At 42.2% G+C, this 23592-nt stretch overlaps 1 protein-coding gene across 3 annotated transcripts in view; it reads right to left on the bottom strand.

The window, feature by feature from the left end:
• The window catches only part of usp6nl (USP6 N-terminal like), a 242110-nt gene that overhangs the window by 50607 nt on the left and 167911 nt on the right, over positions 1–23592 (bottom strand). For all 3 annotated transcript variants that reach the window (XM_078553022.1, XM_078553020.1, XM_078553021.1), the window contains exon 9: positions 4071–4119. In XM_078553022.1, the coding sequence (XP_078409148.1) occupies positions 4071–4119 (49 nt within the window). The remainder of the gene's footprint in view (positions 1–4070; positions 4120–23592) is intronic.

Here is a 23592-nt window from a genome sequence, read left to right on the forward strand (position 1 = left end):
GAGGATTATTTAGCAAACGTTGTCCAATTGTGGAATCACATCTAATGTCGAACACGGTTTTGAGTTTTGCAAGCACAGGCTGGTTGAAATTCATATACCACATTGCTCATTTGTGAGATAGGCAGAACATCATTTTGGCTTGATGGCAGCATCCTGTTGGTGGTGAATACCACTTGTGTTGCTACTCAATTGTAGCAGCACGAAACAACAATTTGAACAACAGGTGAAGCTAGCTGTTTTATGCTGCTACTATGCAACAGCAACACGAATGGTATTCACCACTAACAGATGAGTAATGAGGTATATGAATTTCAGTGCCAGTGAGATGCTAGGTCGTACATCCCAAAGACTGGTGAATCGTATCAAGCAGCATGTCCCAGCTGCTGTTCGCAATAGGCAGGGTACAGTCCTCACGCAACCAGCCTGTGCTTGCAAAACTCAAAATACTGATTCTGTGATTGGACAACATTTGTTAAATAATCCTCAGTGTGCTAAGAATTACGCTGACAACCAATTTAGCATTGCCAGTCAGGCTCACAGTGAGGCACATGTGTGTGCACTGGAGGCTACATGTATTAATAAACAGGACCTTGTTCTTTGCAGACAGAAAGAACATGTACACACATTGCACCTGTTGCAGCTAAACAAAATAAGTGACAGCCATTTGCCGACTCATTGCTCAGGGTGATGCCTTGGCCAATCAGGGTCAAGTTGCCTGGTTTAAATTTCAAACAATGCTTGGCAGTTAACTATCAGTCACCACCACTGGTGGCAACTCCAATTGCCAACCAATCAAAACTCTCTTCACATACTGTATAAACTGTTGTTTTCCCCTTATATTGATATTCTTTCAGTGTCCTGGTGGATGCAAGATAAAAAAACTTAGATATATCTCTTATTTCAGCAATACTCAAGTTTCATACTACCAAACGACATTAATTCTTATTAATGGTTTACCAAATATAAACATTAGCAAAAAGAACCTAATGTAAAAAGAACAGCTGTCAACTTCCTTTCCAAATCTAATTTGTATTGAAATCACAGACCTTCAGAAAATGCAGCAGTTTGTTTAAACCTATTTCTGCAGTCGACATAACACCCATAGCAGAAGTGTTAATGGCTGTCAAAATGTGAAACTCTGCAACAAAGTAGCAGTGCAAATACATGCATTTTTCTTTATCAGCAGAGAAAGGATGTGAAAATTAACCATTGAAGAGATACCAAATTAGTACCACATGTCAAAGAATTATCAAAGAATAAAGGAAGGCAAAGCAAAACTATAAAATGAAATTATTAAGGAATAAAAAAGGAAATAGTACAGTATTTGACAGGTACAAACAAAAGAAATACCAAGACAGGGATAGGGCATTAAAGGATACATACAATAAACTCGCAGGTAATAATAGAAAAATGGCAGAAATATTAATTATTTTGCCTTGGTATTTACCAGGCAAGCTAACACGGTAGACAATGTTAGAAGGGTAAATCAAATAGGATATAAAGGCACACAAGATAGAAAGAGGTGGGATAATTGATAAACTAATTAAAACTGATAAAATCCCTGGTTCGGAGGATGGCAGCTACACATATTAAAAGCAGCGATAGAAAATATGCCAGAAGCATCGTTACACATATATAAAAAGTTACTAGAAAAGGCAACAGTGGAATTAGATTGGGGGACAGCTAACATAATTCATATATATATTCTGTGTTGGGGAGAACAATGGGATTCCTAACCAAAGATATCACACAAAAACTTCTAGAGATGGAAAACCTAATCAAGAGCAGTCTTCATGCATTCCAAAAGGGAAAACTGAACTTGACCAACCTTATTGAAGCGTTTGAATTTACAGGAAAATGTAACACAAGTAGCACAGTAGACATAACATATTTGGATTTCCAAAAAGCCTTTGATAAGGTACCATATAATGGACTCATGACCAGGTCAGAACATGTGGAATCAGGGGACAAGGAGCAGAATGAATCGCAAGTCAGCTACAAAACAGCTGAGAGTAGGGGTTAAAATTAGTTACTAAGACTGGCAAATGGTGGAAGTAGCATTCCACAAGGACTGGTGCTGGGATCATTGCTTTTCACCATGTAGATAAATAATTTAGACTCATAAATCAGAAGCACAATTTTGAAATTTACACATGAGAACAAAATGCAGGGTGTAATACATGGGAGGACTGTAACAAAATACTGCAAGACATTAGGCCAGAACTTCCATGGAGTGGCAAATGCAGTCAGGGTTTCCACTCTGCTTCTTTTTACTTACCTTAGTGTGGAGCTGCACATTTCCCACAAGGACTTCTGACCCAGGCCTGCTGAGAAATGTGCAGCGCACCAGCTCTGGACTCCTCCCAGTGCAGGGCAGCATCGTTGGGGGAAGTGAAGCAATGCTCCCTTTTTGCGACTCTAGCTGCCATAAACCAAGTAAACTAAAGGTCCCACCCACTTTGAGAAGCTAGGTGGGTGAGGGGTTAGATTGGTCAGGTCAGGTGGTTCGGACACCCTGGGGTGGGGTTGGGAGGGTAGTCGGGGTGGGTAGTTGAGGTGGGTGAGGGATCAGATGGTCCGGGATGGGGTAGTTGGGGCCGGGGGAGTCAGGGTGCTGGCAGTGGGGTGGGGGGTCCTCCATTCTAAATTGTTTCCGGTCATTCTCAGTGCAGGGTAATTGCCCGTCAGAAGCTTATGCTTCCTGAGAAATTGTCATGCAGTCCTTCCGTAGGGACGTCTGGGGTTTCTCCCGGGTACAACCCCCACCCCCGGAAATTAGAAGTTCTGGGCCATTAATAAACTTGCAGAATGGGCATGTAATTGCAAATGGACTTCAAAATAGAAGAATGTGAGGCAAAACATTTTGGTAGGAAGAACATAGAGGCCACAAACTCCTCAGGTAAAATCTATCGAGATGGAGGAGAGGAACAGGTGGGGGGTGGAGTACCGATACACAAATCACAAAGTAGCTTCAGAGGTTAATAAGGCCAAAAAGAACAAAAAAGCACTGGGTTCATTGAGGAGGAACAGAATTGTAAAGCAAAGAAGTTAGGTTAAACTTGTGTAGAACTTTGGTTAGATAACATTTTGAACAGTTCTGGCCTCTATATTATAAACAAGGATTTAAACACTAGAGAAGGTGCAAAATTTTTTTTAATTAAAATGATAACAGAACCGGGAGATTATACCTATTAGGAAAGATTGATCAGGCTGGGGCCCTTTCCATAGAAAATAGATGGGGTGAACCGATAAGTGTTCAAAATTATGAAAGGCTTTGATAGGGTAGACATAGAGCCATTGTTTCCATTTGCAGAAGAGATCAGAATTGAGGCCATAAATATACGACAGTCACTAATAGATAGACCAGGGAGTTCAGGAGAGAAACCCTGCAATTCGGACAGCAGTTAGGATATGCAAGACCCCTCACATGGACTAGCTGAGAAAAATAGCCGACATGCATTTAAGGGAAAGCCATTTCAGCACATGATCAAGAGATTAGTAGGGTGTGTCAGAGTCAGATGAGGGGGATGGGTGGGGGCAGACTCATGCAGAGTATAAACACTGACATGGATCTGGAAGGCTGAATAGCATATTTCTGTGCTCTCAGTAGTTTGTAATAATGTAGTCAGTGAACTTCTACAAAGCTATTGGATGAAGCAGATCGAACTCCTGAAGATTTTATCTCATCTTCACTCTACAAAACAACCATTAGTGACACGTTTTGATGTATGATTACTGAAGAGCAATTGATGAATTTTATGCCCACAATAAATATTCTCCTGGCACTGTGAATTTTTTCAAAAAGGGGTAACATAATGAATAAACAAAAAATTCTCCTAGATTTTCCTTCAAGTATCCTTCACACTCAATTGCCCCCTGCCTGACACCACCCCTCCTTTCAAGAATTCCAACCAATACTTTGTTGGAATTGTGCATTTTGAAAGCCGTCCTTAATAGCTTTCATTTTGAAAAGTTTTCACATTTACAATCTAACAGAAAGACAATATAAACTAGAAAGGTAACAACCAGCTTTGAAAACTGTTTAAAATACTGACTACAAAAAAACATACCGTGTTATACATGGAATAAGCAGCTAAAACGTGGAACAAAGCTTGCTGCCTGTAGAAGAGAAATGCAAAGAAATTACCTTTCAATTTTGCCCCATGCCTTATTCAATAAATACATATTTATTCAGGACATCTTCCTTAAATCTGAAGGCAAGACCTAGAGTTCTGGGAAATTCAGGTGTGCAAGTGCTCCGTTTACACACATGCCAGTGGCCAAGGAGTTAAGCAAAATGGTACGCTGGACACTTGCAAGAGAGACATTCATGTGTGGTTCCTAAAGAACATGCAGATTTCATCATTTTAACTGTGTCTAGCACAGCATTCAAGGGAAGATATTATTTTGCAACTGAAGGTTCCTGTCCCGAGAAAAGGCTATTTCTTGAACCTAAGCTGTGGATATGCATTGTAAATGACAAACAGGCTGCAATGAAGAAAATCTTTCAGGCATTTGTTAAAATCCATTAACAGCTTCATGGTGTCTCTCCTGGTTGCTGGCTATCAGTTACCAAGCCATTCTTCTCATTCCTCAGTTCCATTTTGGACAATATATTTATGGTATGGCTTCCATCAGATTTCTCCACCATGCTTCTTTGACTCTGCTGCCACTTGGCTTCACTCATGTACTCAGGTAGTGATTATGCTTTCACAGACCGCGAGTACTCCTTTGCCGATCATCAAATGTCCAGCAATTCCAGAAAACACTGACTTGAAGTATAACATCAATAACCACCAATGTGACATATTAAACAAACGCATAACATCTGAATTCATATATGCAATCAATACAGAATAGCAGCTACAAAAGCAAAATAGTGCAGTTGCTGGAAATCAAAAATTAAAACAAAAGATGCTGAAAATGCTCAACACGTCAGGCGTCTATGGAGAGAAATCATGTTAACAATGATGACCTTTCATCAGAACTGAAGAATAAATCTCGGAGTTTTAAAGCCAGTGGGAAGGGGGTGCCAGGAGGTGGGGGGCAAGGGGGCAGGAAGTATGAAAGGGAAGGTCTCTGATAGGGTAGAGGGCAGCAGAGTTTAAATAACAAAAGGTTTCGGGATGCAACCGCCAATAAGAGAGTGTGGTAATGGGTGTAGTAAAGAAACAAGTTGAGAATAGCTGATATCTAAGATTTAAAAACATTAGACAATATATTAGTATACCAAATTCAGTTGTAATTTTAAAAACTTACATTTATAAAGCCTTTAACGTAATGAAACGCCTCAAGGTGCTCCAGAAGAGCATTATAAAACAAAGTTTGACACTGAGCTGCAAAGCAGATATTAGGTCAGATGACGAGAAGTTTAGTCAAAGAGGTAGGTTTTAATGAGTGTCCATAAAATGGGAAAATGCAGTCGAGAGGCAGAGAGTAGGGAGGGAATTCCAGAGTTTGGGGCCCAGACAAACGAAGGCACAGCTCCCAATAATGCATCAGTTATGGTCAGGAATGCACAAAAGGGCAGAATTAGAGGGCTGCAGATATCTGAAAACAACGATGAGAATTTTAAAATCAAGAACCGTTTGCTTGCCTGGGAGCTAATGTAGGTCAGCATGCACACGGGCAATAAGGGGACGGGATTTGCTGCGAGTTAAACACAGACAGCAAAAGTTTTGGATTACCTCAAGTTAACGGTGAGTAGAATGTAGGAGACCAGTCAGGAATGTGTTGGAATAAGTCAAGTCTAGGGGTAACAAGAGCCCTATTGGTTCTTGTTTGGTTTCAAGAGCAGATGAGCTGAGGCAAGGGCAAAGTCGAGCTACGTCAGAGGTAGAAATCGGCAGTCTCAGAGATGACATGACTATAAGATTGAAAGCTCATCTCAGGATCAAAGATGACCCCAAGATTGTGAACAGACTGGCTTAAAAGCTCTGACTATTATCAGGGAGATGGATGAAGTTGACATTTAGGGAGCAAAGCTTGGAGCGGGTACTGAAAACAATGGCTTCAGGCTTACCAATATTTAATTGGTGGGAAGTTCTGTTCATCCAGTGCTGGATGCCGGATAAAGAGTTTGATAACTTCACAACAGTGGAGGAGTCAAGAGAGGTGGTGGTGAGGTAAAGCTGGGCGCCGTCAACGTCCAAGTGAAAACTAATGCAAGGCTTCAGGTGATGTCGCAAAGGAGCAACAGGCAGGTGACAAATAGGAGGGAGTCCGAGGATTGATCTTTAGGGCACACTGTTGGTAACAGTAAAAGAAGCCATTGCAAGTGATTCTCTGAATACGATTAGATAGAAGAATGTATTCATGTGAGTGTAGTCTCATCCAGCTGGCAGTGGAGGACAATGCTATGGTCAACCGTGATCAAAGGATGCAAGGTTTAAATTTGTAAAGGGACACAGGATGTCATTTGTTAAGAGCTATTTTGGTAGAGTTGCAGGAATGAAAGGTGTGAAAGGACTTGAGAGGCAACATGTTCAAGGACTTGAGAGGAAAAGGAGATTGGAGATGAGACATGAGTCTGCAAAGATGAAGGGGTAAAGGGTGTTGTTTTGAGGAGAGGGGTGCTGACTGCAGATTTAAGGGGGAATGGGGCAACAATTGAATAGAGAGAGCCATTTACAATATCAGCTAACGTGAGGGCCAGGAGAGGCAGCTGGGTGATCAGTAGTTTGGTGGAATCAGGGTCGGGGAAACAGGTTGTGGGTCTCATGAACAGGATGAGCTCAGAGGGCATGAGGGGAGACAGGAGAGAAACTAGAGGCAGATACAACTTCAAGGCTAGCACAAGGAGTAGTATTAAAGGTAGTTTGGCTAGGCAGGCTAGTAGAAGAGAGGGAAACAGCAGAGCCAGATGGACAGATAGTCTCAATCCTTATGATAAACTAGTCCATGAACTCCTTCCACTTGTTGGAGGCAAGTGTGCAGAAGACAGGGGAGAGGAGTTTAAGATGACAGTCCGCCGTTCAGAAAATAAGCCAGGGGTTACACCTTTGCATTTCAGGGTGATCCAGGAATAGTGAGCAGTTTTAGCAAATAAGGGTAGGACCCGGGTTGTGTTTCAAGTGGTCCAGTCAGACCACTTGAAACACAGGTGGATGATTAAGTGAGATGTGCACCATATCCTTTCAAATATACTTGGATTTAAGTGAGCTGAGATGAGGGTCAAACCAGGGGAAATGGCTAGGGTCAGAAAGAGAGTAATAGTTTTATTGAGGGCTAGGACAAAGGTGGAGGTGAAAGCATGGTTCAGTAAATCACTATTTGCAGGAATGTTGTGGCAAACAGAGGGCCAAAGTACAGGTGATTGGGATTTTGAAGAAGGTGTTGTAAATCAATTGGGGGTTGCTTTTTCCAAGAATGGGATACAGAAGGAGGTAGGGTTGGGGCATGGAAGGGGGATATGAGTGGCAAGAGATAAAAGGAAGTGACCAGAGATGGTCTTATCCGTGATTGGAACTATGCAGTACTGAAGCCATGTGACACGTCAAGGTCACAGGGTGGCCACGAATATAGTTTGAGGACTTTATGTGAAGGGAGACATTTAGGGAGGATAAAGGGGCATTGAACAATGATCATTTAGTGTTTTACGAACATTCCAGTCAAATATTATGGTGCCCTTGAAGCAAAAGAAAGGCTGTTTGGGGCAGTATACTCAATCATTTCATGACATCTTTACTTTTGGAGGAAATGTTCAGAGGTACGTCACGCACACTATATTTGTGAAGAGAACTAATAACTCCACATAAGTCAGTAAGTTGCAATTCTTTAGTAACAGTAAAAACAGCCGTTTAGCACAACAACTGGAATCACCAGAGAACACCGCAGCTTTGAATACAGTACTAATCTAAATTTTATTTTTTATAAAGAATGCACATGCACCCACCCTGCCCCCTTTTAAGAAATTTCCCATTTGAGTTTAAATCCACGATCAACATTGGCATTAAAGTCAAGTTTAGCCTCTTGTTTCATAAAAGGAGCATCTTAATAATTTTGACAATACCAGCATTATAAACTCGGAAGGGAGTGGAGGGGGAGTGGAGAAAGAGAATGAAAGAATCAATTAATTGGAATAAAAATTTTACTGCAAAATACCATACTATTTCATAGCCATAATACTTTTGGATTGAATTGATCCAACCTCAATTCAAAGTGATATATTTACACTGTGAAAAAAGTATTAAATTACAAGTGGCTCAAAATAAAGTGAGCACCACCAGCTTCTCAAGGTAACTAGAGATGGCCAATAAAATGCTGGCCTTATATCAACCATATCCAGATAATAAATATATTTTTAAAAACAGACAACCTGATGATGTGTGCATAGAACAAGTCAAAATCGATCAGTTGCTCCCAATGTGTTGTACTTTTGAGTAATTTTTATAATTCTATGATAGATTGCAGTCTGAAGTGGAATTAATCAAAGGAAATTTGTATCATTATCTCCACCACTGAAAATGGGCGGAGGTAATGCTTTCGCCCATTTGTTAGTCTGTTCACCTGTAAACAATATATCTCAAAGGCTAATGGATGGATTTCAAAGAAACTTGGTGCACAGATAGGGTAAGGCCCAAGAAAGAACTGAATAGTTTGGGCAAAAATGCAGATCTAGATCCTGAAAATTTTTAAAGGGTCTGTTAACATGGGAAGATAGGCAAATTAACCTTTATTTTAGAATGTTGTGGGTTGTCTCAGCTGCTGTGGTGGAATTTGTCACAGCTGTCAAAATGTGAGCAGAATTTTTAGAGCAGGTTGCTGAATGTGGATTGGCCTGAAAGCTCCCTGGAAGCTCAAAAAAAGGCTCATTTTTCAACTTTGCAGGTACAGAGCATCAACCGGGCAGGGTAATGCCTCAAGGAAGAGCTGTGTAATTGTAATAACATTGAGTCAACACAGGGTGGCGGAGCCATGTGCCCAACTGAGTGCCCTCCTCACTTGTGTAATTTCTGCATTTTGCTTTAGAAAACATGTATTTTGAAAATTTATTATGAACCTCAAAATTACCAGAAGGATATGGAGGCGTTGGAGAGGGTGCAGAGGAGGTTTACCAGGATGCTGCCTGGTCTGGAGGTTATTAGCTATGAGGAGAGGTTGAAGAAACTCGGATTGTTCTCACTAGAGCAACGGAGATTGAGGGGCGACTTGATAGAAGTTTACAAAATTATGAGTGGCATGGACAAAGTAGATAGTCAGAAGCTTTTTCCCAGAGTGGAAGAGTCAATTACTAGGGGACGTAGATTTAAGGTGAGAGGAGAAAACAATAGAGGAGATGTGCGGGGCAAGTTTTTTTACGCAGAGGGTAGAGAGTGTCTGGAATTCGCTGCCAGAGGAGGTGGTGGAAGCAGGTATGATAGTGGTGTTTAAGAGGCAGCTTGACAAATACATGAATAGGATGGGAATAGAGGGATACGGACCCCGGAAGTGCAAAATGTTTTAGCTGACGGGCAATATGATCAGCGCAGGCTTGGAGGGCCAAGGACCTGTTCCTGTGTTGTACTTTTCTTTGTTCTTTGTTCAATACTAGAAATGTGAAGTTTTGAAATTTAAATGCACTCCATTCCTATTTCCCAAATTTTAAATGTGACATTAATTGCAACATATTTGTTCCACTTATAAGCCAAATGACTGACAGTGAACATACTTGAAAGTAACCTTTTCAAGTTCTTAATTTTTATGGACAGGAGGGACAAAACTTAACTCCTTTATCTTCTCACAGTCCGTGTGTAAGCAGAAATGTTTTTTGTTTAAAAATAGGCTGTGGCGCGTCTTCCAAAAAACCTTAGTTTGTGTAGTTTTAGAACCAAATCTTCAAGATCTTTACTTTTGAAATTTAGAAGGGCATTGCATTATTTGGACACTTCGGAACTGACTTGGTTTTTCTTCTTAATAAGGTCATAAGTTCACCTTGGAATGTGAGCAAGCAAACCTGTCCCAAGAAATCACATGACTGCAGCTAAATGGCCAGCATGGCACTTGAGGAGGAGAGCTATTAGCTTATTTGAACTGCAAATATTTTAATTTCTGGGGGGGAAAAACTGTTTTAAAGGCAAAGGTCCTAGTAACTTACTGGAAAGGACCTGACTGATATGAGTTTTATGTTTTGAAGTTTTTTCTTTTGAACTCAGTTGGGAATAAACTGAGAAGGGGAAAGCTGCTGAGCTTGCACTGTCTTTGTCTTGCCTGAAATGCAGTGTGGTTATCAGTGTCCAGCTAGGAACCCTCATCTCAGTTAAGGTTGAATGTATTTGGAAACCCAAGAGGCTGAGACAAGGGGGAGGTCCCAAGGATTGATCTGACTCTATTCTCCTTCACACTGAAGCTCCATTGGTGAGAACCTCCAGACATCTACTGGGATTAATGATCTGTCTTCACACGAGGGAGCACCAAAACCCTGCGAACTTTATCCTATTCATAAAACTTTTCTTTAACTGCCAATCGCTGCAGAGACTATTTGTTGGTCTTGTGCTTGCGTGCATGCTTGTGCATGCTACGGTTTTTTCCAAAGGGATAGACAGTTACGCTTCCAGATTACAAATTGTGTGTTAACCAGTTCTTGCAACTTGTTTAAAAAAGTTCTGATTTATAATAAATCAATCATTCTGAGTTTATTGAAAGAAGCCTGGTTAAAGTCCCTTTGATTCAGGGTCGAAGAGCAGCCAAGGTAAATAAATAGCCATTTTGGTGAGTCAATTAAACATTTACATGAATGGTGCGATCTGTAGAGTAGTGGGGCTAGACAAACTGTGCACTCCTCCCATCCCAGTCGTAACAGTAGTCATTTTATTTTCAAGTGACTCACAGCAAACTCTCTTAGGGTTACATCAGAAGTTTAATTTATTCCTACATTCAAACCCAGGGGGGGCTGCTCATAACTTCATACACACGTGCGTATGCAGTGAGATAGGAAAGAGGGATTTTACAATAATGAATAACTTAACAGTTAAAAAGAACCACAGAAATAGATATCAGTGCACGTGTTTCCCAGAGTCCTGAAAATCCAAATCTGAAAGGGTTCACTCACAAGTTCCAATTCAGGCAGATTCCTGGCTGGGGGCATAAGTGCCAAATTCCTTTAAAGATTATGGCAATGCAATGGGATGAGGTTGATATTCAGAGACTTGGTCTGCTTGGCAGGCGGTGGCCAGTAGGCTTCCGAATAAACAGACTTTGAAGGGGGTTTGTTGCAGGCTGCTTGGTCAGCCTGGAGTCCCGCTGTCAGATGTTTGCAGGTTGGGGTGAAATTGGCAGACTGCTGTGTGAGCCGGAAATGTAATATTAAAAGCTGTCCAAAGGCTAGAAGTTTGGATATGATGTTGTCCGTTAATGAGTTACTTGCAGCTTAACAAGCAATTTATGTGCTTCTGCTTAAGATCTGTTATTTATTTTAGGAGATAGATGGCGACGTTTAGTTCCTCTGCCGGTACAATGAGTTTCAATGGCTCTCCCTTTGTCATAGCCCAGTCTGGGAGACAACTTGTCTGCTAGTCTTCTAGTTTTGTAGATTATAATGCATTCTTACAATGAGGTACGAGATTCCACAAGGATAAGGGTAGAACTCTTTTGTCCTTGTAACTGCTGTTTGAAATTTCCACAAACTGTGGTCAATCTGGTGAATCATGTGACCTGCAGCAGCCATCCTTAGGTTCAGCAAAGTCCATTTTTAAACGAGCAAAAAAAAAGGTTGATTTACATAGTTTATGATCCCTTTCATGTCTTAGGTACATATCATTAATACTTAAATATCTCCAGAAGCATGCCAGGAACACACAAGATATGACCATAAAGATATTAAATTGGGCAGCAGTACAAAAACAAGATTCACACATTGCCTGAAACTGCTTTGCGGGAGGACAGCAAATTATAGGGAAAATTTTAATATACTAAATAGTTAAAATAAATCTCACGCACTTGTCAAAGTATTGCATCATCTTTGTAAATATTTAAGTCAAAATAAAAAAGTCTTAGAATCATGAAGGGTCAAAAATACTTAGGCACAAGCTTAAAATAACCACATTCAGACAAGTTGAGATGATTTGCCAATTACATTTAACACAAACTGCAGTTCAAGACTGTTGTTAACAAAGGTGATTCCATCTCTACCATGCCCCCAAATCCAAGAGGTGAAAGAGTTATTCTTTTTAATGCAGTTAGAACACAGTTCAATTAGTTGATTTTTTATGCAATGCTACGATTTTCCAGAAAGAAACAACAGCAACAAATGTCCACACAGTCCGGGACCGCAATCAGCCGAAGGTGCTTTTATTCATGATTGTCGGCTGCTTTAATCCCAAGAGGCTTAGGTTTTAAATCTTTCAATAATGCAATCTTTAATAAAAACTTTTATTGGAATACAGTGCTGCTTCAAGCCTTTAAACTGGCAGCTATTGTGAAGATTTCACTGAAAGGAGGTTCATCGTCATTATAGTTTCTATTCTTCGTATCAATATAAACCATTAAAAAATTAAAAAATCAAATTGATAAAGTTAATATAAAAATATAAAACAAATTAATTTTATATAGCAAATACCTTAATGTGTATCATGACTTAAAATATTAACAGACAAGCCATTATATCAAAACTAAAAGTACTGAAAAGACTCAATTCTCTTTCTGAATATTGGAAATGAAAAACGAGAAATGTTAAAATGGAATACAAGTATAACTTTCTGAATTACATGATAGCAAGCATAAAGCTATGCCATTTTAATCTGAAATCAAGTTATTTTAAATTCAACCCAAAAGTCTACTGAATGCATCAACCCTCATCTTGGTATAAGACAGGAATTTATTACATTCATCATTTGTCAAATTACATAAGTAACAGGAGGATTCAAACTAGCTACTAGCATTTTAGCAATGGAACAAATCTGTTTTAACTGCAAAAATGAAATAGCAATCTTTACAAAAAAAGCAAAGGTTGCTAGCTTTGTCAAAGTGGTAATATATACATGCAGCCTTCTAGACCTCTCTGTAACCAATGTCGCCCCATCATCTATCCAGGTAGGGCTGCCCTCATCTGATTAAATTCTCATCATCCAGTTATAGCCAAAGAATCATCTGCTATGGCTTATCTTTCCACTTCAGCAGTTGCTTTTGGAGCTCCCCAAAGATCAATCCTTGGCCCCGTTCCATTTCTCCTCATGTACATGCTTTCCCTCGGCAGAATTATCTGAAAACACATCAGGTTTCACGCTTGTACCGATAACTCCCAGCTCCAACTCACCATCACCTCTTGATCTTTCACTAACTCCAATTTGTCAAGCTGTTTGTCCAACATGAAGTATTGAATGAGCAAACATTTCCTCCAACATTTGGAAGATTGACTCCATTGTCTTAGGTATCCAGAACAAACTCAATTCCCTAGCCACCAACTCTATCCCTTTTCTAGCAATTAAGGCTGAACCAGATTGTTTGCAGCCTGTGTTGTATTCAACTCCAAGATGAGCTTCTGAACATATATCCGCGCCATCACCAAGATTGCCAACTTCCACTTCTGTAACAGCACCCAACTCCCCACTTGAGTTGATGTGCTTCTGAAATCCTCATCCATGCCTTAGCTACTTTTAGATTTGCCTATTCCAATTTTCTCCTGGCTAGTCTCCAATATTACACCCCCCCCCACCCCCTACATAAATTTGAGCTCATTCAAAACTGTATCCTAACTCACATTAAGTCTGTTCACCTATTACTGATGTTTCTTGACATACATTGGCTCCTAGTTCAGCAACACCTCTATTTTAAAATCATGGTGGTTTTCAAATTCCGCCATGGCTTCATCCCTCCCTACCTCTAACTCCCCAGCCCTAGAGCCCTCCAAGATCACTGCAGCGCCTCGATTTTAATTCTTCCCAACATGGGGAGCTGAAGCCACAGCTGCCAAAAATTCTCTGTCTCTTTCCTCCCTCAAGATGTTCCTGCAAACATACCTTTTTGACCAAATCTTTGGTCATCCGTCGTAGTGTTTCCTTACGTAGCTCAGTGTCAAATTTTGTTTGATAATGCTCACGTGAAGTGCCCAGGGTCATTTTATTATATCAAGGCACAAACACGCACACACACACGCATTCTTTTAAATTAATTCTTTGCATGTTGAGTGCCGTTGGCAATGTCAACTATTATTGCCCTTCTTGAACTGCTGCAGTCCATGTGGTGTGGATACACCCACAATGCTATTCATCTAATCCCAGATTTTGACCCAAAAGTGAAAAACAGTGATATAGTTCCAAGTCAGAATAGTGAGAGACTTGGAAGGGAAATTGCAGGTGGTGGTGTTCCCATGCATTTACTGCTCATGTCATTCTGGGAGGTAGAGATTGCAGGTTTGGAAGGTACTGTTGAAGGGGCCTTGGCAAATTGATATCATGCATCTTATTGATGATATAAACTGCTACCAATGTGTGCCACTGGGTGTGAATGATTTAAGGCGCTGGATGGGGTGATCATCAAGTGGGCCACTTTGACTCGGATGGTGTTGAGCTTCTTGAATGTTGTGGTGCTGCGCTCATCTGAGCGAATGGAGTGCATTCCAACACACTCCTGATTTGTGCCTTGCAAATGGAGGGCAGATTTTGGGGAGTCAGAAGGGGAGCTACTAATCACAGAATTCCAACCCTGTGATTTGGTCTTTTTTTAAATTCACTCACGGGATGTGGGCTTCGGTGGCTGGGCCAGCATTTATTGCCCATCCCTAGTTAACCTTGAGAATGTCCTCCATCTGCAAGGCACAAATCAGGAATGTGTTGGAATGCACTCCACTCGCTTAGATGAGCGCAGCACCAAGAACATTCAAGAAGCTCAACACCATCCGAGTCAAAGTGGCCCACTTGATGATCAGCCCATCCAGCACCTTAAATCATTCACCCCCAGTGGCACAAATTGGTAGCAGTTTATATCATCTTTTAGATGCATGATATCAATTTACCAAGGCCCCTTGAACCACTGCAGTCCAGGTGGTGTAGGTACACCCAGTGCTGTCAGGAAGGGAGTTCCAGGATTTTGACCCAGTGACAGTGAAGGAACTGTGATAGGTTTCCAGTCAGGATGGTGAGTGGCTTGGAGGGGAACTTCCAGGTGGTGGTGTTCCCATGTATCTGCCCTTGTCCTTCTAGCTGGCAGTAGTCATGGGTTAGGAAGGTGCTGTTGAAGGAGCCTTGGTAAATTCCTGCAGTGCATCTTGTAGATAGTACACACTGCTGTTACTGTGCGTCGGCGGTTGAGGGAGTGAATGTTTGCGGATGTGGTGCCAATCCAACAGGCTGCTTTTTCCTGGACAGTGTCAAGCTTCTTGAGTTTGACGGGAGTTGCACTCATGCAGGCAAGAGGCGAGTATTCCGTCATATTCCTGACCTGTGCCTTGGAAATGGTGGACAGGCTTTGGGGAAGCAGGTGGTGAGTTACTCATCACATGATTTCTAGCCTCTGACCTGCTCTTGTAGCCACAGTGTTTATAAAGCTAGTCCAGTTCTTTTTCTGGTCAACGGTAAACCCCAGGATGTCGATAGTGGGGGATTCAGTGATGGTAGTGCCATTGAACATCAAGGGGCGATGGTTGGATTCTCTCTTGTTGGAGATGGGCACTGCCTGGCACTTGTGTGGCGCAAAGTTTACTTGCCATTTGTCAGCCCAAGCCTGGATATTGTCCAGGTCCTTTGCATTTGGACATGGACTGTTTCAGTTTCTGAGGAGTGGTGAATGGTGCGGAACCTTGTGCAATCATCAATGAACATCTCCACTTCTGACCTTATGTTGGAAGGTCATTGCTGAAGCAGTTGAAGATGGTTGGGCCAAGGACACTAACCTGAGGAACTCCTGCAGTAATGCCCTGGAGCTGAGATGACTGACCTCCAACAACCACAACCATCTTCCTTTGTGCTAAGTATAACTCCAACCAGCGGAGAGTTTTCCCCCGATTCCTATTGACTCCAGTTTTACTAGGGTTCCTTGATGCCACACTTGGTCAAATGTGGCCTTGATGTCAAGGGCAGTCATTCTCACCTCACCTCGGGAGTCCAGCTCTTTTGTCCATGTTTGAACCAAGGCTGTAAGGAGGTCAGGAGCTGAGTGGCCCTGGCGGAGTCCAAACTGGGCGTCAGTGAGCAGGTTATTGCTAAGCAAGTGCACTTGATAACACTGCCGATGACCCCTTCCATCACTTTACTCGTAATTGAGAGTAGACTGATGGGGCGGTAATTCGCCAGGTTGGATTTGTCCTGCATCTTCTGTACAGGACACACTTGGGCAATTTTCCACATTGCCAGGTAGATGTTAGTGTTGTAGCTGTACTGGGACAGCTTGGCTAGGGGCACCCCAAGTTCTGGAGCATAGGTCTTCAGTACTATTGCCAGAATATTGTCACGGCCCATAGCCTTTGCACTATCCAGTGCCTTCAGCAGTTTCTTGATATCACGTGGAGTGAATCACATTGGCTGAAGACTGACATCTTTGATGCTGGGGACCTCCAGAGGAGGCCGAGGTGGATCATCCACTCAGCACTTCTGGCTGAAGATCGTAGCAAATGCTTCAGCCTCATCTTTTGCACTGATGTGCTGGGCTCCTCCATCATTAAGGATGGGCACATTTGTGGAGCATCCTCCTCCAGTGGGTTGTTTAATTGTCCACCACCATTCACGACTGGATTTGGCAGGACTGCAGAGCTTAGATCTGATCTGTTGATTGTGGGATTGCTAGCTCTGTCTATCACTTGTTGCTTATGCTGTTTGACACACAAGTAGTCCTGTGTTATAGTTTCACTAGGTTGACACCTCATTTTTAGGTATGCCTGGTGCTACTCCTGGCATGCCCTCTTGCACTCTTCATTGAGCTAGGGTTCATCCCCTGGCTTGATGGTAATGGTAGAATGGGAGATATGCCAGGCCATGAGGTTACAGATTGTACTCGAGTGCAATTCTACTGCTACTGATGCTCCACAGCACCTCATGGAAGCCTAGTCTTGAGTTGCTAAATCTGTTTGAAATCTATCCCATTTAGCATGGTGGCAGTGCCACACAACACAATGGAGGGTATCTTCAATGTGAAGGCGAGATGTATTCACCACAACAACTGTGCGGTGGTCACTCTTACCGATACTGTCATGGTGGTTGGTGAGGATGAGGTCAAGTATGTTTTTCCCTCTTGTTGGTTCCATCACCACCTGCCACAGACCCAGTCCAACAGCTATATCATTTAGGACTCAGCTAGCTCGGTCAGTAATGGTGCTACCAAGCCACACTTGAAGATGTACATTGAAGTCCCCCACCCAGAGTACATTCTGCACCCTTGCCACCCTCAGTGCTTCCTCCAAGTGGTATTCAACATGGAGCACTGATTCATCAGCTGAGGGAGGGCAGTGTGTGATAATCAGCAGGAGGTTTCCTTGCCCATGTTTGACCTGATGCCATGAGACTTCATTGGGTCCAGAGTCAATGTTGAGGATTCCTAGGGCAACTCCGTCCCGACTGTATACCACTGTGCTGCCATCTTGTTGTGTCTGTCCCGCCGGTGGGGCAGGACCCCGGGACGTACATGCCCAGGGATGGTGATGCTGGTGTCTGGGACATTATCTGTAAGATATGATTCCGTGACTATGACTATGTCATGCTGTTGCTTGACTAGTCTGTGAGACAGCTCTCCCAATTTTGGCACTGGCCCCTAGATGTTAGTAGGGGGAACTTTGCATGGTTGACAGGCCTGAGGTTGCCAGTATCGTTTCCAATGGCTAGGTCGATTGCAGGTGGCCCATCCGGCTTCATTCCTTTTTTGTGACTTTGTAGCAGTTTGCTACAACAGAGGGCATTTAAGAGTCAACCACATTGCTGGGGTCTGGAGTCACATGTAGGCCATACCAGGTAAGGACGACACATTTCCTTCCCTAAAGGGCATTAGTGAACCAGATGGGTTTTTACAACAATCGACAATACTTCCATGGTCATTAGACTTTTAATTCCAGATTTTTATTGAAATCAAATTCCACCACTGAGTTCGAATCCCACCACAAGAGCATTACCCTGGGTCTCTGGGTTACTACTCCAGTGACAATACCACTATACTATCGCCTCCCCGATGACCAGTATTTCTATGGCCGGTCCAGTTGAGTTTCTAATCAATGCTAAGCCCCAGAATGTTGATGGTGGGGGATTAAGTGATGGTATTGCAGCTGAATGTCATGGGGACATGCTTAGATTGTCTCTTGTTGGGGAAGGTCAGTGCATGTGACTTGTGCAGCATAATGACACTTGCTACTTATCAGCCCAACCCTGAATATTGTCCCAGTCAGGTGGGCACGGGCTGCTCGAGTATCTGACGAGTTGCAAATAGTACTGAACACTGCAATCATCAATGAACATCTCCACTTCTGACCTAAAGTTGTAGGGAAGGAGTGGGTGAGTGGGCAAATAACATGACAGATGCAGTATAACCTGGATAAGTGTGAAGTTATCTACTTTGGGAGGAAAAACAGAATGGCAGAGTACTATTTAAATAATGATGGACTGGGAAATGTTTGTACAAAGGGGCCTGGACGTCCTTGAACACCAATTGCTGAAAGCAAGCATGCAGGTGCAGCCAAGCAGTTAAGGCGGCAAATGGGACGTTGGTCTTCATTGCGAGAGGACTTGAGTATAGGGTCAAGGATGTCTTACTGCAGCTATATAGGGCCTTGATGAGGCCACACCTGGAGTAGTATTGCAGTTTTGGTCTCCTCACGTAAGAAAGGATATACTTGCCATAGAGGGAGTACAGCAAAGGTTCGCAGGATGGCAGGATTGTCGTTATGAGGAGATACTGGGCCGACTAGGTCTGTATTCACTGGAGTTTATAAGAATGAGAGGAGATCTCATTGAAACATAAAATTCTGACAGGGTTAGACAGACTAGATGCAGGGAGGGTATTTTCCTCTAGCTGGGGGTGTCTAGAACAAGGGGTCAGTGTCTCAGGATATGGGATAGACCATCTAGGACAGAGATGAGAAGAAACTTCTTCACTCATAGGGTGGTGGGTCCATGGAACTCTCTACTACAGAAAGCTGTGGAGGTCAAGTCACTGAATATATTTAAGGAGGAAATAGATAGATTTCTGGACTCAAAAAGCAGCAAGGGTTTATGGGGAGAGCACAGGAGTACGAGGTTGAGATAGAGGATCAACCATGATCATATTCAATGGCGAAGCAGGCTCAAGTGGCCAAATGACCTACAACTGCTCCTGTTTCCTATGTTTCTATTGCCCCTGAGGAACTCTAGCAGCAATCAACAATGTCCTGAGATTGAGCTAATTGATCTCTAACAACCATAACCATCGCCATTCTGCTGGGCATTACTCAAACAGAAAATTCCATCCGCTCCTCCCACCCTGATTTCCACTGACTTGAATTTTGCTCAGGCTCCTCGATTCCACACTCAGTCAAATGCTGTCTTGATGCAAAGGGCAGTTACTCTCATTGAACTTCCAGAATTCAGCCCCATTGTCTTGTTTGGATCAAGGCTGTAATCAGATCAGGAGCTGAGTGGCCATAGAAGAAACGAAACAGAACATCGGTGAACAGTTTGTTGCTGAGAAAGTGCTGCTCACTGTCAACAGCATCTTCCATCAGTTCTCTAATGATTGAGTGTAGACTGATGGAGTAGTAATTGGATGGATTGGATTTGTCCTGCTTTTTGTGGGCAGGACATAATTGGGCAATCTTCCACATTGTCAGGTGGATGCCACTGGTGTAGCTACACTGGAACAGCTTGGCTAAGGGTGCGGTCAATTCTGGAGCAGAAGTTTTCAATAACACAGCCAGCAGACTGTCAGGACCTATGGTCTTGCTGTATCCGGTGCTTTAAACCATTTCTTGATGTCACAGTGAGTGAATCAAATAGGCTGAAAACTGACATCCATGATGTTGGGGACCTCAGGAGGAGACAAAGATGGATCAAATACTTGACACCACTAGTTGAAAATGCTTCAGACTTGTCTTTCCCACCAACATGCTGTACTCCCCCATGTTTTTGGAGCCTCTCCCTCTGGTTAGTTATTTAACTATCCACTACCATTCATGTTTGTTGCTGTTTTCAGTCCCTTTACTTAAACTTTGGTTACTGGATTCAATACTTAATTTCTTGTTTTGTACTTTCCACTTTAAGTTGAATAATTTAATGATTTTTGTATTGAAAAAAGGTTTTCCCTGATGCAGCTTAAAGGACTTTGAGAACATAGAATTGAATCACAGAATTATTACAGCTCAGAAGGCAGCCATTTGGCTCATCATGTCTGTACTGGCTGTCTGAATGAGCATTTCACCGAGTGCCATTCTCCTGCCTTCCCCCCCATAACCCTGCACATTCTTCTTTTCAAATAATCATCTAATTGCCTCCTGAATGCCTCAATTGAACCTGCCTCCACCACACACTCAGGCACTGCATTCCAGACCCTAACCACTCAGTGTGGAAAAGATTTTTTCTCAGTTTGCTTTTGCTTCTTTTACCAATTACCTTAAATATACATGTCCTCTGGTTCTCGATCCTTCCACCAATGGAAACTGTTTCTCCTACCCTGTCAAGCTCATCATCATTTTGAATACTTCCACCAAATCTCCTCTTGGCCTTCTTTTCTCCAAGGAAAAGAATTCAGGCTTCTCCCATCTATCTTTAGAACCATAGAACCATAGAACACTACAGCACAGAAAAACAGGCCATTCGGCCCTTCTAGTCTATGCCGAAATATTATTCCGCTAGTCCCATTGACCTGCACCCAGTCCATAACCCTCCAGACCTCTCCCATCCATGTATCTATCCAATTTATTCTTAAAACTTAAGAGTGAGCCCGTATTTACCACGTCAGGCGGCAGCTCGTTCCACACTCCCACCACTCTCTGAGTGAAGAAGTTACCCCTAATGTTCCCCCTAAGCCTTTCTCCTTTCACCCTAAAGCCATGTCCTCTCGTGTTTATCTCTCCTAATCTAAGTGGAAAGAGCCTACTCGCATTTACTCTGTCTATACCCCTCATAATTTTGTAAACTTCTATCAAATCTCCCTTCATTCTTCTACGCTCCAAGGAATAAAGTCCTAACCTGTTTAATCTTTCCCAGTAACTCAACTCCTGAAGACCCGACAACATCCTAGTAAATCTTCTCTGCACTCTTTCAATCTTTCTGATATCCTTCCTGTAGTTAGACGACCAGAACTGCACACAATACTCCAAAGTTGGCCTCACCAATGTCTTATACAACCTCATCATAACAGCCCAACTCCTATACTCAATACTTTGATTTATGAAGGCCAGTATGCCAAAAGCTTTCTTTACAACCCTGTCTACCTGTGACGCCACTTTCAGGGAATTATGTATCTGAACTCCCAGATCCCTTTGTTCCTCCGCACTCCTCAGTGCCCTACCATTTACTATGTATGTCCTACCTTGGTTTGTCCTTCCAAAATGCAAAACCTCTCACTTTTCTGCATTAAATTCCATCTGCCATTTTCTGGCCCATTTTTCCAGTTGGTCCAGATCCCTCTGCAAGCTTTGAAAGCCTTCCTCGCTGTCCACAACGCCTCCAATCTTACTGTCATCAGCAAACTTGCTGATCCAATTTACCACATTATCATCCAGATCATTGATATAGACAACAAACAACAATGATCCCAGCACAGATCCCTGAGGCACACCACTAGTCACAGGCCTCCAGTCTGAGAAGTAATCATCCACTCCACTCTGTCTTCTCCCACACAGCCAATTTTGAATCCAGTTTACAACCTCTCCAAGGATACCAAGTGTCTGAACCTTCTGAAAACTGGAATTTCTCTTATAATCCCCTTTATAACTGGAATTTCTCATCCCTGGATTAATTCTCGTAAAACCTCTTATGCACTTTCTCTAATGCCTTCACATCCTTCCTAAAATGCAGTGCCCAGCAGCACTCCAGCTGAGTTAGTGTCTTTTACAAGCTCACATAACCTCATTGCTCGTGTTCTCTTTGCCCCCATTCATAAAGCCGAGGATATTGTAGGTTTAATTAACTGCTTTCTCAATCTATCTTACCACCCTTTATGACTTTTGCACATATATTTGCAGGTCCCTCTGCTCCTGCACCCCCTTTAGAATTGTACCCTTTATATTGTCTGTGTTCTTTGTACCCAAAATAAATCACTTCACACTTCTCCACAATGAACTTCATCTGCCATGTATCCACCCATTCCACCAAGTTGTCTATGTCCTTTTGAAGCTCTAAACTAGCCTCCTCACAGTTTACAATGCTTCCAAGTTTTGTATCATCTGCAAACTTTGACATTGTTCCCTGTACATCAAGGTCTAATTAATATGCATCAGGAAAAGCAAGGGCCCCAAAACTGACCGCTGGCAAACTCCACAACAAACCTTCCTCCAGCCCGAAAAACCATAACTCTGTTTTCTGCCACTCAGCCAATTTTGTATCCATGTTTCTAGTGTCCCTTTTATTCCATGACTTGTAACCTTTCTCACAACGTTGTGTGTCACTGTATCAAATGTCTTTTGGAAGTTCACGTACACCACATCAACAGCATTGCCCTCATCAACTGTTAACTCTTCAAAAAACTCTGGCAAGTTGGTTAAATATGATTCTCCCTTATGAAATGCAGGCTGACTCTCGTTAATTAACCCACATTTGTCCATGTGACTATTAATTCAGTGTCGACTTATAGTTTCCATAAGTTTCCCCACTGGCCTCTAGCTGCTGGGCTTATCTTTACCCACTTTTTTGAACAACGGTGTAACGTTTGTAATTTTCCAGTCCTCTGGCACCGCCCCCATGTCTAAAGACGACTGAAAAATTATGGCCAGTGTCTATGCAATTTTCACTCTTACTTCCCTCAGTATCCTTTGATGCATCTCATCTGGACCTCGTGCTTTGTCAACGTGAAGTTCAGACAGCCCATCCAATACCACCTCCTTAGCAATTTTAAACCCTTCTAGTGACTGAATTTCCTCCCCTTTCACCATGGCCTGGGTAGCATCTTCTTCCTTGGTAAAGACAGTGCAAAGTATTCATTTAATATCTCAGCCATGCCCCCTGCCTTTGCACCTGGCAATTATAAATGAAATAGTCAAATACTTATAAACAGCATTAATGTGTATTCACACATAAATATGTTCTATAAATTTATAAATCCTAAAACAGGAAATTATTTTATATCCCATCTGAAAACTAACCAGGGCACTTCCACTATTCTGTTTGGATGAGGGTGGAGAGGAAGAAACCTTAACACAGGCACCACGAGGAGACTCAATGGAATGTTGAAAGAAAATTCATTGCATCGTTTACTTCCATTTGGCAAGCAAGTGTAAGTTTCCCAGCTCATACAAAATAGTTGGGATTAGTTTCAGGCAATCTTCTGCAGGGATCATTTTAACATCTATATTGAAAAAGTTCCTCTCCAAAAGGTGGTGTATAAATATTACTAGTAATTCAAAGTAATAGGTCGTACAATCAATTGCTTCTGGTTTCAAAGTTGCTAAACCTGCAAATATAATTTGCATTGATCTGAAAGCTGCTGGATAAATCTATGTCAGAGCCTGAGTGACCTTGTAAGTGAAGTCTTGCTGCTTCTTTAGAATGCATGTGTTCACAGATCTTC

Source organism: Cetorhinus maximus, chromosome 12 (genome assembly GCF_964194155.1).
Source record: "Cetorhinus maximus chromosome 12, sCetMax3.hap1.1, whole genome shotgun sequence".
In the NCBI taxonomy this organism is placed as follows: domain Eukaryota; kingdom Metazoa; phylum Chordata; class Chondrichthyes; order Lamniformes; family Cetorhinidae; genus Cetorhinus; species Cetorhinus maximus.